This window comes from Sminthopsis crassicaudata, chromosome 4, assembly GCF_048593235.1.
Source record: "Sminthopsis crassicaudata isolate SCR6 chromosome 4, ASM4859323v1, whole genome shotgun sequence".
Lineage (NCBI taxonomy): Eukaryota > Metazoa > Chordata > Mammalia > Dasyuromorphia > Dasyuridae > Sminthopsis > Sminthopsis crassicaudata.
The window spans coordinates 24,365,095-24,381,593 of NC_133620.1; the positions used below are offsets into that span (position 1 = coordinate 24,365,095).

The window sequence follows — 16,499 nt, forward strand, 5'->3', positions numbered from 1 at the left end:
TTTGGGGGTTCTTGTTTTAAAGGAGCAACTGCCAGGGGAGGGGAATGTCAGGGCTTAGCGTAGTGCCCGGTGCACAGTAGCTGCTTCACAAGTCTTGGATTGATAGTTTCTAGATTTGGGGGTGCCAGGAGGGGGAGGGGACTTCTTGGGGATTCCTGGAATTCTAGCCTCTCATGGCCTAGCTCACTGCCTGGTGGGGGAGGGCCACACTGCCCGGGCCTCCTCAATCACGGGGTGATGGGCAGAGTAAGCCCCCTGCCGCTCCCAGGGAGGCGAATGAGACGGACGGGTGGGAAACAGGACAGCAGAGGGCCGGGGGCACGAGGGCAGTGTTTGCTGCAATGGCTCTTGGCCTTGACTACCGGACTCTGTGCTGGCCTGCCTCCTGCCTCCGGCCCCTGTGTGTGCTCTGTCCTGTCCTGGCTCCGCATCTCACTGCCTGGGCTAATGGAAGGGCTTCCTTCCTCTCCCGGCCAGCACCAGGGAGGGAGGGGGACGTTCCTTGTAGGGGCCGGCTGGACACAGTGACCCAGGTTCGGCCACCGGAGATTGCCCTCCCTGACGCACCCACCTCGGGAGGCCGGTGGGGGGCGCCAGGGGGACGGAGAAGCAGGGAGGGCCCCTGCCCTCCAGCTCTGCTCACTGTCTTCCCACCCCTCAGACACTGTCCATGCTTCCTGCCAGGATCCTGCGGCTGCTGGAGTTCGTGGGGATCTCTGGGAACAAGGTAAAGGGGCTGCTCCGAGCCACGGCCTCCCTCCTGCCCCCAGCCCTGCCTCCCCCCCCAGCCCCAGTGACTCCCTCCGGGGCCGGCCTGCCAGAAGCGCTCTTCTAAGCTCGGAGCTTCAGGGAGCAGATGTTGCATTCGTAGCCATGGAAATGAAGCAGGAAAACCCCCCACTTGGGGTCTCGGGGCCCCCGAGGTGGGGGCTTGGAGGAGATGACCTCAGCTGTAACTGCCGGGATGGGGAGGAGGCAGTCTTTCCTGATTCTTGTTTTTTGGGGGGGATTTTCCAAGAGGAAAAGCCCTGGCCAGCTTCAGCCTTGGTCACGGAAAGGAGCCGCCCCATTTCCCGGGCTCTGACACGAGCCTCCTCCCTGCCTTCTCTGCTTCTGAGCCAGGAGACCAAGAGCACGGGGGTCTCAGACCAGGAAGGGCAATCAGGAGTGTGCCCCTCCTCCCCTCCCCTCCCCCCACAGGCTGCCAGGATCCTCCCAGGCATGGGGAGCCCTGCGGCTCATCAGGATCATTGTGCCTAAATTGTGCCCCCCCACTTCAGAGGTAGAGGACAAGGGCACCCCCTCCCCTCACCCCCCATTGGCTCACTAGGAGTATTGCAGGGGATTATGGGAAAGCCGGCCAGATTTGGAGTTGGAGTCCTGGGTTCAAATCTCAGCTTTCCTTGAGAGTCACCTGGCCTCGCTGCCTCAGTTTCCCTGTCTACAGAATGAGGGGATCAGGCCTCTGAGGTTCCTTCTGGCCCCAGGGGGGCCTCTCCCTCCTCCCACTGCAGGCTGGGGCTGTCTCCTCGTCCTTCTGCACTGTCCTCTCTCCCCATCCTTCCTTCCTTTCCCCTTCTCCTTCCTTCTTTTCTCTCTGTGCCTTTTCTCTCCTCACTCCTTTCCTCCTGCCTCTTTCTCCCTTTTCTCCCCCCGCTTCCTCTCCATTCTCGGCCTCCCCCACTTGTGCCCGGGTTCTAAGCCCCATCTAGCAGGTGGTGTTTGACCTTGGTCCTGGCCGGGCCCGCCCCTGACCTTGTCTCCCCTCTCCATCTTCTCGCTGTGGAGACCCCGCCGTGATGGGTGCAGATGCCCCCCTGCCCCCGGGAGTCCCTGGCCCGCTTCTCCCACTCTGCTCTCTCCCTGCCCAGGACTACGGGTTGCTGCAGCTGGAGGAGGGCGCCTCCGTGCACAGCTTCCGGGCCGTGCTCTGTACCATGCTGCTGCTCTGTTACCACACCTTCCTCAGCTTCGTCCTGGGTAAGACGCGCCCTCTGCGACCTCCTACTTCCCTGCCCCCTGACCCCTCACCTCCCCAGCTGACCCAGCGGCTCCTGGCTGAGAGGCGTGAGAGGAAGCACGCCCATGGGGGCTCATGAGTCACAGCCTCGGGGGCAATGGCTGGGACCTCGGGGGAAGTGGCGTGGCCGTGCCGGGGCCTGCTCATTTATCAGGACAGCCCCGACAGGCATTGAGTAAGCGCCTGTGGGGTGCACGGCCCTATTCTTGGTGCTGGGGAGATGCATGGAGAGGGAACAGGGACTTGGGTCCAAATCTCGGCTCCATTGCTTACGGCCTGCACGGTCTGGGAACCGCTCGTGCTCCCTGCGCCGCAGGTTTCTGGGAATCGGACCAGGGCCCCCGGGGGGGGCGTCTCTTCCATCTCTAACCCTCTGTTCCCGCAACTTTGGTTCTTGTCATGGGTTGGAACTTTGCAGCCGTCAGCAAAGCAAACGTTTAAATCAAACAAGTTAGGACACAGAGTCCAAGACTCCCAGCCAGTCTCCATCTTTCCCCGTTAATGACACGGCCCCAGGCTGTTTGGGGAGACTCTGGGAGATTCAGTGGCAATAAGACACAACCCAGACCTCGGAGGGGCTAACAACGTAGCCTGAGGGCACTGCCGCTGCCTCCCGAAGGCTCTGCCGGGGAGCACAGATCAGAAAGGTTCCAAGGACAGAGGCTTCCTGGCAGGGGGCACGCGCCAGGGGCTGACGGCCCCCGCCCACGGGCCTCTGGCCCCTCTGCCTCACAACTGCCTGAGGCACCACTCTTTTACAGCCAGGGAAACTGAGGGTCAGCAAGGTGGGGAATAGTACAAAGAGCCCCAGACTCATCCTGTCTCGCCCTCTGATCCCCTCCCCCTCCTCTTAGTCTGGGCCCAGCTGACGTGTGCGGATGAACCTTCAGGGTGGCCATGCTGACCCCTGCTGCCTCTGCGGGGTCTGGGGGGATCATGACTCTCCTCCCCCCAGACCAAGTCCTCAGGCCCACCGGCCACCACGGGGTGGGCTGGGGAACAGGGCACAGCTCTCTTACCTCTGACCTTGAACCCCCCTCTCCACCAATAGGCACTGGCAATGTCAACATTGAAGAGGCCGAGAAGCTGCTCCAGCCTTACCTGAAACGTTACCCTAAAGTAAGCTGCCGTCACCTGACCCTGGGGTCTCCCCCGGACTGGGGCTGTGGGACCAGAAGCTTCCTTGGGAGGGGCTCCGGGCCTCGGGTCACGTCCTGTCTGGGCCAGAAAAGCTCTCGGGTTCTTCCCTCCATGATGGGAGCTCACCACTCACCAAGAAACTGCTCTCTCACGGTCCTCCGGCTCTAGTCGTGGGCTCGAGCAAAGCAAGCCTCACCCCTGGTCCTTGGGCCAGCTCTGAGGTGACTGAGCACGGCAACAGGGTTTTCCGGGGGGATCCTGCCCCTCATTGAGGGTGTTGGGGGGTGTTTTTCAGGGAGCCATCTTCCTCTTCTTCGCTGGCCGGATTGAAGCTATCAAGGGCCACATCGACACCGTGAGTAGCCACAACCCCTGGGGTCCCCGGACTGGAGACTTAGATCTGGAAGGGGCTGTCGAGGCAGCGGGGGTCCACAGTGGGCCCGCATTCAAGTCCTGCCTTAGGCACTTGTCAGAGGAGTGACCCTGTGCGGTCAGTTAGCCATTGTGTGCCTTGGTTTCCTCATCTGTAAAATGGATCTGATAGCAGGATATGAGGATCAAATGGGCTAAAAAATATCTTAGAGAGCTTAGTTTCAGATTAGGAGACTGGGCACAGAGGGGAGGAGAGCTGCCATGTCTGAGGTGCTGACTGATGGTGAGCCCAATGCCCTGACCACCGCGCCCCACTGCCTCTGGGAGAGGGGGCCCCTGGGCCAGAACGGACAGTGGTCCTCCCCAAAGGCCAGCCCCAGAGCTTGGGTAAAGAAAGGCCGGGCTCTGCCCTCAGGGACACGCCCAGTCTGAGGTGGCTGCCAGCACCGCAGGGTGTGGGGGGAGAGGGGACGGCACAGAAAACGGGGCTGGAGGAGGGAGGGTCGAATGTGGCACACCCTGGGGCGCAGAGAGGGCCCCCGGGGCCTGCTCCAAAATCCCTAGCACTGAGCAAGGAACAAGGAACCGAAAAGAACTCATAGAAAAACCTGTTTTCCGGGTTCAGAAGTCTCCTTCTTCCTGACGGGCTGGAGCTAGAGAGCGGTTACAACTGAGGGAAACTAGGGCATGGAGGGTGACCAGACTGGGATACAGAACCAAGCCCTCAGTCCCCGGGGGGAAGGAGGGGAGCCCCCATCTCCTCTGTGATTCCCAGCTGCCAGAGGTCCCCTGTCATTGTGGCGCCATCATTTGGGCGCTTGCCTAGTTTAGTCTATCAGGACTGTAAAGTCTTGGGCCAGGCCGCGTGGCCCTTCCTGACCAGGGGCCGTCCAGCCTCCGTGGTGGCTCTCAGCAGCTCCTCCCGGCCTTGTCCCCTCTGAAAACGTCACAGAGAACAATGTTAGTAGAGCGGATCCGGGGGGACCCACCAGGGACCTCGGGCCAAGTGGCCCGGGCCTCTTCCATGGCTACTTATGACATCATCCAACCAATTCTAAGCCACAGGACGGGTTCAGAGCTGAGGAAACTCCGGGGGTGGAAGGGGGCCGTCTAGTCCTTCATTATATAGGAGGAAACTGAGGTACAGGAAGTTAGCTCATTTGCCCACGGTCTTTGACTGCAAATCCAGAACAGTTTTCCTGCCTCGCTGGACTTCCCTCTGGCCACGTATCTCCACTTTGTCCACCGCAGTGGTAGTGGGAGGAACTCCATCAAATGCCTCTGAAATCCAGTCTGCAAGGATCTGAGTCGGGCCCTCTCCTGACCTGCCACGTATTCTGTCACGCAAGCCCTGGCCCGCTCGTGCCGAGGCCGTCCCCGTCCTGCGTGGTCGCTGCTTCCTTCCTAGCTCAGACCTTGCTGTGACATCCGGGCCTTCTGCCAGGAGCGGAGCCAAGCCCCCTCACCTCTAGACTCGGTCCTCTTTCCTTTTGGAAGAGCGGGCCATTCGCCTGCGGCTCTCCTCACTGGCAGCCACATCTCCCAGTTTGGGTTCTTCCTCCGCGCTGTGCGCACCCTTTTGTCCTTTTCCAGTCCTTGGCAGGGGGAACAGACCAAGAGCTGTCATCCCCCTTCATCCCCCTTCTCTCCCCTGTCCTCTCTCATCAGCTCACTGCTCCAGCGGGGGTGGGGAGGGGGGCCCCTCCCTTCTTGGCTCCTCTTTTTTCTCTGTGTAATTCCCAAAGCCCCTTTTGGTCCTTAGTGCCCCCCGTCTCCCTTAGTGAGTCCTCGGGCTTCCTGTAGGACTTCTGTGCTCACACACTTGTCCTGTTGCCAGCCCTTACCTCCATCTTCTGGACCTGTCTTAAAAACCTAAAGGTCCTGTTGGTTCCTTTGGAGGGTGCAGCCTTTTCTTCCTCATTGGAATCATCTCCTTTGTCGCTTTTGAGCACGTTCATGCCCCATCCCTGATGCTCGGACATCCCTGCAGGATTCTGGCTTGTCCAGGGGCCCATCGTCCAGAAATCTGCCTCCCATGTGGGGCCCTGGATGCCTGGCCTCCCTCCCCCCTGGGGAGTCCCGAGATGGCCTGGGCCCCTTCTCCGGCCTCCACACCCCAAGATTCTCAGGAATAGCGGCAGCGGGGAGAGCCCTGGATTCTTGCCCTGAAGTCTGTCATCTTGGGGGGTTATTACTGTCTTATGTGTTGTAAAGCCGGTGACGCAGTGGGGGCTCAGGATCAAGTTTGGCCTCAGACTCGTAGCTGTGTGACCCTGGGCGAGCAGGTCTTTTTACCCGCTGGCCCCTCTCTGTCTCTCTCTGTCTCTCTGTCTCTGTCTCTGTCTCTCTCCCTCTCTCTCTCTGTCTGTCTCTCTCTCTGTCTCTGTCTCTCTCTCTCTCTCTCTCTCTCTCTCTCTCTCTCTCTGTCTCTGTCTCTCTCTCTCTCTGTCTCTCTCTCTCTCTCTCTCTGTCTCTCTGTCTCTCTCTCTCTCTCTCTCTCTCTCTCTCTCTCTGTCTCTCTTTGTCTCTCTGTCTCTCTCTCTCTCTGTCTCTCTCTCTCTCTGTCTCTGTCTCTGTCTCTCTCCCTCTCTCTCTCTGTCTGTCTCTCTCTCTGTCTCTATCTCTCTCTCTCTGTCTCTCTCTCTGTCTCTATCTCTCTCTCTCTGTCTCTTTGTCTCTCTGTCTCTCTCTCTGTCTCTCTCTCTCTCTGTCTGTCTCTGTCTCTCTCTCTCTGTCTCTGTCTCTGTCTCTGTCTCTGTCTCTCTCTCTCTGTCTCTCTCTGTCTCTGTCTCTCTCTCTCTCTCTGTCTCTGTCTGTCTCTCTCTCTCTCACACACACACACACACACACACACACACACACACACACACACAGAATGGGTTTGCTTTGTAACTCTGCATTTAAAAATACAGCCCATGGGTTTCCCAGGACACAAAACCCGGCTGCCTCATGGTAAAGAGCAGGGAAAGTGACCCCCCCCCCAAAAGTGACTCGATGCATCTGGGCGGAGCCAGGCCTGAGACCCCAGTCTCTGCCCCCTGCAGCTCCTGACCTCTCTCCAAAGGCAGAGGGCCTCCCTCCAGATAAGTAAAGTCCTGGGGATCCCAGAGCAGCTTAGCTGGGAGTAGGGAGCAGCCAGGAGGGCGCCTGCTGGGGAGCAGGGAAGGCTGCCCGGAGACCCCACCAGCTTTGCCTCAGGGTGGCTCTTGAGCTTGATTGGAGGCCAGGGGTGAGAGGGAATGGGGCGGCTTTGGCCGAGCAGGTGGCCTGGGCCCTATGGGGTGACCCCCAACGCCCCTGGTGCGACAGGAAGGGATGGAGGGACTAGTCACCTCAGGATTACAGCAAGGGGTGCTGGCTGCCCAGCCAGGATGGAAGCTCTTCCAGACCTGGGAGCTGTGGCAATGGCTGAGGGGAGTTTGAGGGCCTTTCCCAGCCTCTTCTGCTCCAGCCCCACACAGAGGCACAGCAGCAGAGAAATGATGTCTGTGGCCTCATCTGGCTCAGAAGACTCCTCCACTGTGCCGTACCCCAAAATGACCCATGGCCCCCGAGGATGAGGGGCTCACCACACTGAGGGACCTTATTAGGGACTCCAGGCCTCCCCTGAGCTACCGCTGGCTCCTTCCTTGCATTGTACCCTGTGACCATCTGTCTAAGATGGCCCTTTGAGGCCCAGCCCAAGTCTCGGGTTTTATCCTTTGCTGTTTTTCTGCACGAATGATGTTTGGTCCCTCTAGCCTCCCTTGGGGGGCAGGGTCTGGGACCCCTACCCAGCCTTCTTAGGACAGATTTCATCACTCTTCTCCTCTTCCTCCTCTCCATACCCATTTTATAGATGAGAAAACTGAGGCCCAGAGAAAGGAATGACGAACCCCAAGTTTTCTTTCCTGTCAGGCTATGGTTTCCTCTAATACCTCATAATACACCGCAGGAGAAGGAGGGGATAGAGGCGACCTCCAGTATCTGTGCCCTTCAGGTCACAGCTGGGGGAGGGGAGGGGAGGGGGCGGCCTGAGGGTCTGGGGGCTGGCCTGAACCCCCCCCCCCGTGCCCCCCAGGCCATCCAACGCTTCGAGGAATGCTGCGAGGCGCAGCAGCACTGGAAGCAGTTCCACCACATGTGCTACTGGGAGCTCATGTGGTGCTTCACCTACAAGTGCCAGTGGAAGATGGCCTACTTCTACGCCGACCTGCTCAGCAAGGAAAACTCCTGGTCCAAGGTAGGCGGCCGGCCCCGGGGCTCCCCTCACGGCTCCCAGCAGGCTCGGGGCTGGCCAGGGCCACGCCCCTTGGGCTTCCGGTCTGGAGCAGGGCTCAGGGCTCCAGAGGGCTAGAGCTGGGCCGGGCCAGTGTTCTGCAGCAGGCCGGGCCGGGGCTCCAGAGGCCTCCAGGTTGGGACCCAGGGATGTAGAGGGAGAGAAGGGAGGCAGCTCAAGGCAGGCCTGCCCCTCTGCTGGGCCCCCCCCGGAGAGTGGCCTTGGGATCCACTCCCTGAGCAAGAACAGGGACCAGCCCACAAAGACTGTGGCTCCCAGGGGTCCCTCCAGCTCCATGCACTTGGCTGTCTATTGTCCCTCTGGTTGTTTTTCCCCAATTCACAAAGAAGGAAACTGAGGCACAGAGAAGGGACTTGGCCAGGTTGCAGCCAGGCTTTAAGGGGCACGTACTCCTGGGACCCTGTCTCACAGCTGGGAAGGGGGTGGGGAAAGGGAGTCAGGAAGGAGGTCGGCCTCGTTCTGAGACTTGTTTCCCCATCTGTAAACTAGAGATGGTGAGGAGCCCACTCTGGCTAATGGGGTCATGGGGAGAAGGCACAAGGGGGGGGCCAGGAGGAGGCCCTCTGGGGGTGAGGCCATTTCTCTGGGAAGTGAGGAGCTCCGGGGCCTCCCGAGGGTTCTTCCAGCCCACAATCAAACAGGACCGACAGTAAATATAAAGGAGAGCACGAGGTCCTGGGAGAAGCAGCCGCATGAGCGGTGGCCAAACCTGGGCTCCCCCAGGGGTTTGGGGAGGCTGCCCCAGACAAGCCCTTAGGACCCCACCACTCTGGATCGAGAGGAGGGGATTCTGGGGGTTCAGGGAGTAGAGCCCCGGCAGTCCCCAGGTTCTGGAGTTGTCCCCACAAGGAGCTCTAGGGAACATTTGGCTGCTGCAGCCCCAGGGAGGAGGAGGCTGCAGGGTGAAGCCCAGGGGTCACTGCTCAGAGCCAGGCCATGGTGGCTCCAGGGGCTAAACCAGGGCCCCCAACCCCACAACTGGCATCCTCTGCCTCAGGGCCTCCTCCCCTTGGCCAGAGCTCAAGGACTTCCCGCGTTCTGCCCGCTTCTGGAGCCCCTGGGTTGGGGGGAGTTTTAGGGACTATTTCTGGGTGTCTCCACCACTTCCTGAAACCAGACGCCCCGAGCCAGGCCTATGGGCCATGAAAATCTCAGAAAGCCAGCTGAGGTAGTCCACGCCCAGCAACAGACCCTCCCAGATGCCCCTGCTCACCTCGGGGCAGCAAGGGGCTTGGCTGTGGTCACTTGAGCCTTTCCCCCAGGGATCATAATCAAGACCAGGGCCACCAGCCATTACAGACCCCTACAAGGCTGGCCAGTCCTGACCTAGAGCCATGTGGCCCAGCTCAAGAAGCCATTATTCAGTGCCTGCTGTGTGCAGAGCTGAGAGAACAGAGGCAGCAATGGGAGCCCAGATGGGGCACTCAGTGCCAGGTGGAGCTCTCGGGGCAAAGCCAGTGGCTGGGGGGGGGCAACCCCAGGAGATGCAGGGATGGAGCTTCCAGTCCGGCTAGCCTGCCCCACCTCAGACTAGATGCCGAGTAGCCTGGCAGTTTGGGAGCCCCCCCCAAAAGATGAGGCTCAAGCTAATTCTGGGGGGATGGCACAAGGAAGCATGTGGGGACAGCCAAGAGAGATTGAGCCTCGTGGGTGCTGACCAGCAGTCGGGGATGGGGGGGGTCCAAGCCGAGAGGGGCTTCCAAGGAGGAGGCTGCCTGGTCGCTGGGTCCCTGCTCCCAGGAAGGCTCTCCTTAGTGACTGTGGGAGGAGAGGCCCGGGAAGGTGATGGGGTGATAGTGGCCTAGTCGGAGTTGGGCAGGAGGGCCTTGAAGCTGGGTCGGGGCCAGTGAAGGTCTCCCCCCTCCCAGGCCACCTACATCTACATGAAAGCGGCCTACCTCAGCATGTTTGGGGAGGACGACTACAAGCCTTTTGGGGATGACGAGGTGGAGCTGTTTCGGTGAGACCCTCATTGGCCCCCAGGATCTGTCCCCGGCCCCCGTGGCATCCCCTCCTCCTCGGTGTGGCCCCAGCCTCGAGGCTTGGGCCACTTCCTGTTCTGGCTCTGTCTCCCCCCCAAGATCCAGGGGGCTCCCTGTGGCCTCCTAAAGCCCTGGGGCTCTGCCCCTCAGGCCTGGAGGGCCCCCTCCTTCCTCAGGAAGCCTTGGGGATCGCCCTCCACCCTTGGTCCTTTCTAGCCCATGCCTGGCACTCCCCAGCTCCAGGAGCCTTGGTGAACAAGGGGGGGCCTCTCTGTCCACTCAAGCCCCCCCCCCCCCAGTCAGCATCACCCCCACCTGTGCTGCTGACTGGCTTGGGCGCAGCCCCCGGCCTCCTGACCTGCCTCCTCTCCCTGGCAGGGCCGTGCCAGGCCTGAAGCTCAAGATCGCCGGCAAGTCGCTGCCCACCGAGAAGTTTGCCATCCGAAAGTCCCGGCGCTACCTCAGCCCGAACCCCACTCCGCTGCCTGTGCCGGCACTGGTAGGAACCCCCACCCCACCCCGAAAGCTGGCTGCCACCCTCTGGGGTTCGGGAGGGGCGCTCTGCCTGGTGCTCCCAGAGGCGCTAGGCTTGGAGGCAGGGAACCCCAGGTTCAAATTCTGCCTCAGACCCTCCCAGGCCACGCAGGATGCTGGCCAGGTCACTTACCCACTGCCCCAACTCTAGCATGAGGATGAGATGGAGTGAGAAAGCACCTAACATAGCGCCTAGCATACAGTAAGCACTTAATAAATGCTTGACCCCTTCCCTTTCTCCCTCTTGACATTCAGAGGTCCCTGAAAGGCCCTGCCTCTAATCTTTGGGGCAAGGCCTTCTGGGCACAGAGACCCCGACCCCCGAGAGCCGCATCAGGCTTCCTGACAAGCCAGAATAAATATTAAGCACCTACTGTGTGCCAGGCACTAGCTGTGCAACCTCCAGGAGGCAGAGGAAGGCCAGGAAAGCCCGTTCTGGGGGAGCTCGGCCTGAGTGCTGGGGAGCCCTAGAGATTGCTCCCCCCTACCCCGGGGCTGAGGTCACAGAGAGGCCAGGCCCTCCCGCTCTTTCTACTGCACCCCAGTTTCACACATGGGAAGTCGAGGCAGAGAAAGGGGAGGGCACCAGGGCCAGAGTGGGCAGGGACTGATGGGTGGTGGCCCCTCCCCCAGGAGATGATGTACATCTGGAATGGCTACGCAGTGATCGGGAAGCAGCAGGAGTTGACCGAGGGCATGTTGGGAATCCTCCTCACGGCCCAGGAGACCCTCGAGAAGACACCAGGTGACTGCACCCTGGAGCCCCATCCCCGGGCCGCTGCTGCCCCGGTGCCTTCTGGGAAAGCCCAAACCTGGCCCACCTCCCTGCTCCCTGGCTCTCTTGGCATGGTGCACTCGCACCACCTCGTGGCCAGAACTTGAAACTGTAGGTCAATCAGTACTATCCGTCTGTAAGCATTTATTAAGTGCCCATTGTGTGCCAGGCCTGGCAGCTTGCAGTCCAGTGAGGGAGGCGACTGCCAACGACATACAGACAAGTTAAAGACCAGGCAGACTGGGGCTTATGGCAGAGGGCGGGCACCAGCATCAAGCCTTCCTTGGCGTGGGGGCTGAGGAAGCCAGAGGAATGGAAGGGCAGAGGGCATGACTAGGGGAAATGCCCAAAGGCTAGAGGGGCAGGGAGGTGTGAGGAGGAGGCTGATGGTTGAGCCCCGAGCCACGGGAAGTCAGCCTGGCCCTGGGACCCGAGGCAGGACAGCCCCCTGGGAATTCTAGAGGTCCCACAGCTCCAGGGCTGCAACCTTGACCTGGGAGGAGGCTGGCCTCCAGGGTCCTTCCTGAGCTGATGGGGCATTTCCCCCTCACCCAGTGCCGGCAAAAAAATAAGTGCATGCAAGTGGCCCCTACTGCATGCTCAGCTAGCAGTGCTCTGGAGCCAGCTTGTTGGGGCCTCCCTCATGCTGCCCATCCCATGTTGGGAACTGGGGAGTTCCAGTGGCCCCAGCAGGGGACTGGTCTGTGGCCCTGTCTCTGGAGGCAGAGGTGGGGAGGTCCACTCCAACCGGTCAGCACCAATTCATCACCTTCTGTTTCCAGCCAACGAGTTTGCGGTGGACGACCTGTGCGTGGTGAAGCTGCTGCAGGGCCTGTGTCTGAAGCACCTGGGCCGCGTGGCTGAGGCAGAGGAGAACTTCCGCTTCATCCACGCCAGGTACGTGGCCCCCGAGGTTTCTGAGTTCAGGTCCTGCCCGTGGGCCCCCCTGTGCACCGCCCCCTCGGGGTCCCAGGTTCCCCAGCCTTAATTCTCTGAGAAATCTGCCCTTGTGGGCCTCCGGTCCTCTCCATGGGATCAGAGGAGAAGGAGTGACTGGGGGCCCTCAAACCAACTCATTTAACAGGGAGGGAAACTGAGGCACCAGGGTTAGGGGACATGTTAGGGAAGGTCATGAAGAGGGAGAACATGCCAGGCTGGGGGCACAACCAGGGCTGAGGCCTTGAGGAAGCAGGGGGGCTATCCCCTGGGCCCACCCCTAATCACTGCTTCCTCCCCTTCCTCTTGGGCCCACAGTGAGAAGAAGATCAAGTTCGACCATTACCTGATCCCCAACGCTCTGCTGGAGATCTCACTGCTGTGCCTGGAGCAGGGCAGGACCGAGGAGGCCATCAAGTGCTTGGACATGGCCAAGTAAGGGAATGCTGGGGGTGGGGGGAGGCAGGGCCCAGGGGCTGGCGACCCCCAGAGAGCCTTAACGAGAGCAGGCTCTGATAGGGAGGGGTCCGAAAATGGGGGCCTGAGGTGTCAGGGCAGGGGGGGGCTGCACACTCAGCCTCTCAGAATCCTGGACTCCGGGTGGAGGACCCAGGTGAACACAGACCCCCAACACCCCTCCCCCCCACCGCCCAACGGCCCCCCCCCCCCCCCCCCCACTGCCTTTCTGAGCCACACTTCTGGTATCCATCTACACCTTCCCCTTGAGCCTGGTTCTCTCCCTCTTCTCCTCCTCCCCTCCCCCACAGGGATCCGGGTCTCCTCTTGGCCAAGCTCTCCCAGTCCTTCAGGCTGATTGAGGGCATGAGTTCAAGGTGCTTTCTCCGTCCCAGCCTCCCCCCCATGGGGCGTGACCAGGGAAGGGGAAAAGAGGGGGACCCCCCCATTGCTGGTTCCTGGGGCTCCTGGGGGCAGCCTCAGGACTCCTTGCCTCTGGGCAAGGCCCCATCACATGAGAGACTCCTGCTGGGCTTGCAGACCACTGAGACCCCCTCACCCTGACCCTTTTCAGACGAATGGCTATCTAGCGACCCCCTTACACTTAGGGAAACCCCGTGGCCCACAATCCCCCTCGAGCTCATCCTTTTTCCTGTTCTACCCGCTCTGGGTCCTCTTCTCAGTGGCCCATGAAGGTGTCTGGTGCCCCCGGGCGGCTGCTCTAGACCTTCCCAGGCATTCTGGGCCCTTGAGGTCATTGTGCAGCTGCGGTACCTCTGTGACTTCCGGGGTCCACTCTTCCCCTCGTCCTGAGCGCCCCCCATCCCATGCCCCCATTCACCAAGTGTCTTAGGCCCAGAGAGAGCTCATAGCACCCAAAGGGGAAATGTCCCCTGGCTCCTGGCTGCTTCCTTGAGCAGGGAACACTCCCCCAAAGGAAAAAGGGACATTGGCCTTGTTCCAGCCTGGCAGCATGTGGCCCCTCCCCTCTCTAGTGCTCCTTGATGTTGCCCCTCCCCATTTGCTCTCCGCCCACCCCCATGGGGCAGCTCCCTTGCCCCCAGCCCCAGGAGCGCTCCCCAGGCCAGGTGGTTCTCCTTTGGCATCTGCATTCTTCTGTCTTTGGCATCCACCTTGGGGGCAGAACATTTAAGTTGGGAGCTTGCTCTGGTGGGAGTGGCAGGACCAACCCTTGCATCGGAGGGGCTCCCGAGTCCTCCTGCCAGCATCCTCTGACCGCCCCCCTCAGCGCCCCCTGGGGGAGGTGGTGGCTCCGTAGCTGGACCTGGGCTCTGGACTGGATGCTTGAATTGAATGACTCCCAAAGCTTCTTGACCCCCCCCCCCCCCCTTTGCCCACAATCTTTCTCTTGAGGTCATCCATTGCAGAAGCAGGAAGGGAGCTTCTGGGACGGGGCCATGGGACCCTACCTAGCCCTTGCAGGGTACCCAGCAGGGGCAGGGATGCCCGTGGGCAGGAGGGGCACAGTGTCCTGGTGCCCGGGACCAGCTGCTGATCTGGCTCTCCTCCTCCGCTTGGTCCTAGACAAAACTACAAGAACTACTCCATGGAGTCTAGAACGCACTTCCGGATCCAGGCAGCCATGCTTCAGGCCAAGGCGGCCCCTGAGAATGGGGGCAGCCCTGAAGTGTCGGGGGTGCTCTAGCTGCGGGTCTTGGGGGCTGACCCTGGGATGACCCAGAGACAGGAAGATGGCGGGCATTTTGGGACGGTCGGCCCCACAGTGAGATGGCAGGTGTGGAGGGCAAAGCCTAGTTGGAATTGAGTTAGTTGGGTCGCTTCTCCCTCCCACCCGGCCCAGGGCCCGCGCCCCCCAGATGGGCCATCCCTCCACCGTGAGATTTAACAGAATGTTTCAAGTTTACATTTTCTTTAGAAGTGCAGTGACCATGGCTTGGGGGCCCCCAGAGGCCCCTGCCCGGAACCCCAATTAGCCAGACGTTCTCCCTCCTCCTCTGGGGCTGGAGAGGGAAGTGCTTTCTGGGCCGGGTGCCTGGGCGATGGGCGTCCCCCCAGGACCTGCTGCCTCCGAGCTCACCAGCGCGAGCCTCTGGGGAGCGGGGCCCATGGGGCTTAGAGTAGATGCTAGAGATGGGGGGAGGCACCTTGGGACCCCCGGCCTTCCCACCTTGACCCCAGGAGCCGACAGGAAGGCACTGGACTAAATGCAGGCAGCCAAATGGGGGTCCTGGGGAGCCATCAGTGGGGCTGCCCTGGCACCGAGTTAAAAACCGGAGGAATTGGCAGAAGCCTCGGGCCTCCTCTTAACCGCATTTGACCCGGTTATTGACCGTGGCCCATTGACACATTTGTGATTTTTCATGGTTGAGAGAGGAGATGTATTTCGGTAATAAAAACTTGCCCATTTCAGAGGACTCACTGCTCATTATGGGAGGACCGGGGGAGCAGGCCAGGGCCATGGACCTTGCCATCGACCTGGCCAGGGTGGCCAGAGTCCCACTGGACCCTGGCCAGGTGACAAGCAATTATGAAGAACTTACTGCATACCCTTCCCTACCAAGGATACCGAGAAGGGAAGCAGGCCCTGCCCCCAAGGAGCTTCTGTTTTAAAGGGAGGAGGTGACATGAGTGATTACAGAGGGGTCTCCAGAGCCCCCTGGCTCCTCCCCCCACCTCCTTCACTAGGGAAAAGGGGACACTCTCAGCCCCTCCCAGCCGCCATTGGAGGGCATTTTGGAGTGCCGGCCCTTGTACTGCCACTGTGACTTAAGAGAGGGCCACAGCCGAGGGGACCCAGACCCAGATGAGTCTCTCCAGCCCTGACCTCTAACTGCCTTGCCCCTGCTGCTGTGATCTGGGACTTTGGCTGGACCCTCACACCTCTGCCTGCTTATGTCATGGGGGTCTTTCTTTCACAGTGATGTGACCAGGGTTGTCCCTCTGAGACAGACTTCCTCTGGCCTGGGCACCTCCGCTCCCCACCAGCCCAAATCCCCCATCACTCCTTGTTGCCCAGAGACTAGATGTGGCATTCAGTGCCTTCTGCAATCAGAGGTCCGATCCCATCTCTGACCAGGCCGCCAGGAGGGCCCTAACGCCTAGAATATCCTCAGTCTCTCCCCTCTGACCTGAGCTGGTGCAATCTGGGCAGATGCTGAACTTCTCTGGGCCCCCATGACCCACCCTGTAAGGTCATGGCCTCCAAGGTCCCTGTTAAATTCCTACTCACTTTAAAATGCCCCAAATGCTGCCTCCTACACCGTCCTTGGGCAGCTCCATGCTTATGCCCCCCCCCCCCACGCACCTCCCCTGGCTCTGAGTGTGCATCTCCATCCCAGCGGGCCCTCAGGAGTTTGCTGCCCAAAATGTCCCGACCTGAGCTTCCCTGGCACTCAGGGGGCACAGAGCTCCACAGAGGAGGAACAGGCCCAGATGGGCTTGGCTAAGGAAACTGGGCCTGAGCCGGTGCCTCCACAGAGGGCTCATTTTGGAGCCCCAGACCCTGCAGGAGAGGCCAGTCACCTGGAGGTGGCAGAGGGCAGCGGCTGGGCCAGAGGAACAACTCAGGTCATTCTGGTTCCAGAACTCTATGGTAGCCGGGGGTTCAGTGGTTAGAGCCTGCCTTGGTTCAGGAAGAATGGAATTCAGACATGTGCTGTGTGACCCTCTGGGATGCTTGGGAGACAAAGGAGGTGCTCCAGGAGGGATAGAGGAGGTGCTCCAGGCAGAGTGCTGGGCGCCCTCAGATGGATGATAATCAGCTCCAACGACCCTGTCCAGTGATGGAGGCTCCGGGACACCGCTCGGGGCTGTCCCGATGAATACCTTCTGCTGCCCTCACCAGCTGCTTGTCTCCCCAAAAAACTGGAACCCGTTGGGGCTGAGGAAGAGCCCTCGCCCGTCTTAGTGAAAACTGAACTAGGAAATGTGCCCGGCCTCTGGGGTAAACCTGAACTAGGGCCCAGCTCCCTGTTCTGACATTGTTCTTCACGAGTCCTTTAACACTCCCATTCCAGCTCTGAC

At 60.6% G+C, this 16,499-nt stretch overlaps 1 protein-coding gene across 8 annotated transcripts in view; it reads left to right on the forward strand.

The window, feature by feature from the left end:
- The window catches only part of TTC39A (tetratricopeptide repeat domain 39A), a 50,092-nt gene extending 35,205 nt beyond the window's left edge, over positions 1-14,887 (forward strand). For all 8 annotated transcript variants that reach the window (XM_074265971.1, XM_074265968.1, XM_074265965.1 and 5 more), the window contains 11 exons: positions 662-727; positions 1,872-1,980; positions 3,072-3,139; positions 3,456-3,515; positions 7,593-7,754; positions 9,680-9,771; positions 10,172-10,292; positions 10,961-11,072; positions 11,885-11,999; positions 12,357-12,473; positions 14,040-14,887. In XM_074265971.1, the coding sequence (XP_074122072.1) occupies positions 662-727; positions 1,872-1,980; positions 3,072-3,139; positions 3,456-3,515; positions 7,593-7,754; positions 9,680-9,771; positions 10,172-10,292; positions 10,961-11,072; positions 11,885-11,999; positions 12,357-12,473; positions 14,040-14,160 (1,143 nt within the window). In that variant the 3' untranslated portion in view covers positions 14,161-14,887. The remainder of the gene's footprint in view (positions 1-661; positions 728-1,871; positions 1,981-3,071; positions 3,140-3,455; positions 3,516-7,592; positions 7,755-9,679; positions 9,772-10,171; positions 10,293-10,960; positions 11,073-11,884; positions 12,000-12,356; positions 12,474-14,039) is intronic.
- The last annotated feature ends 1,612 nt before the right edge of the window (positions 14,888-16,499 follow it).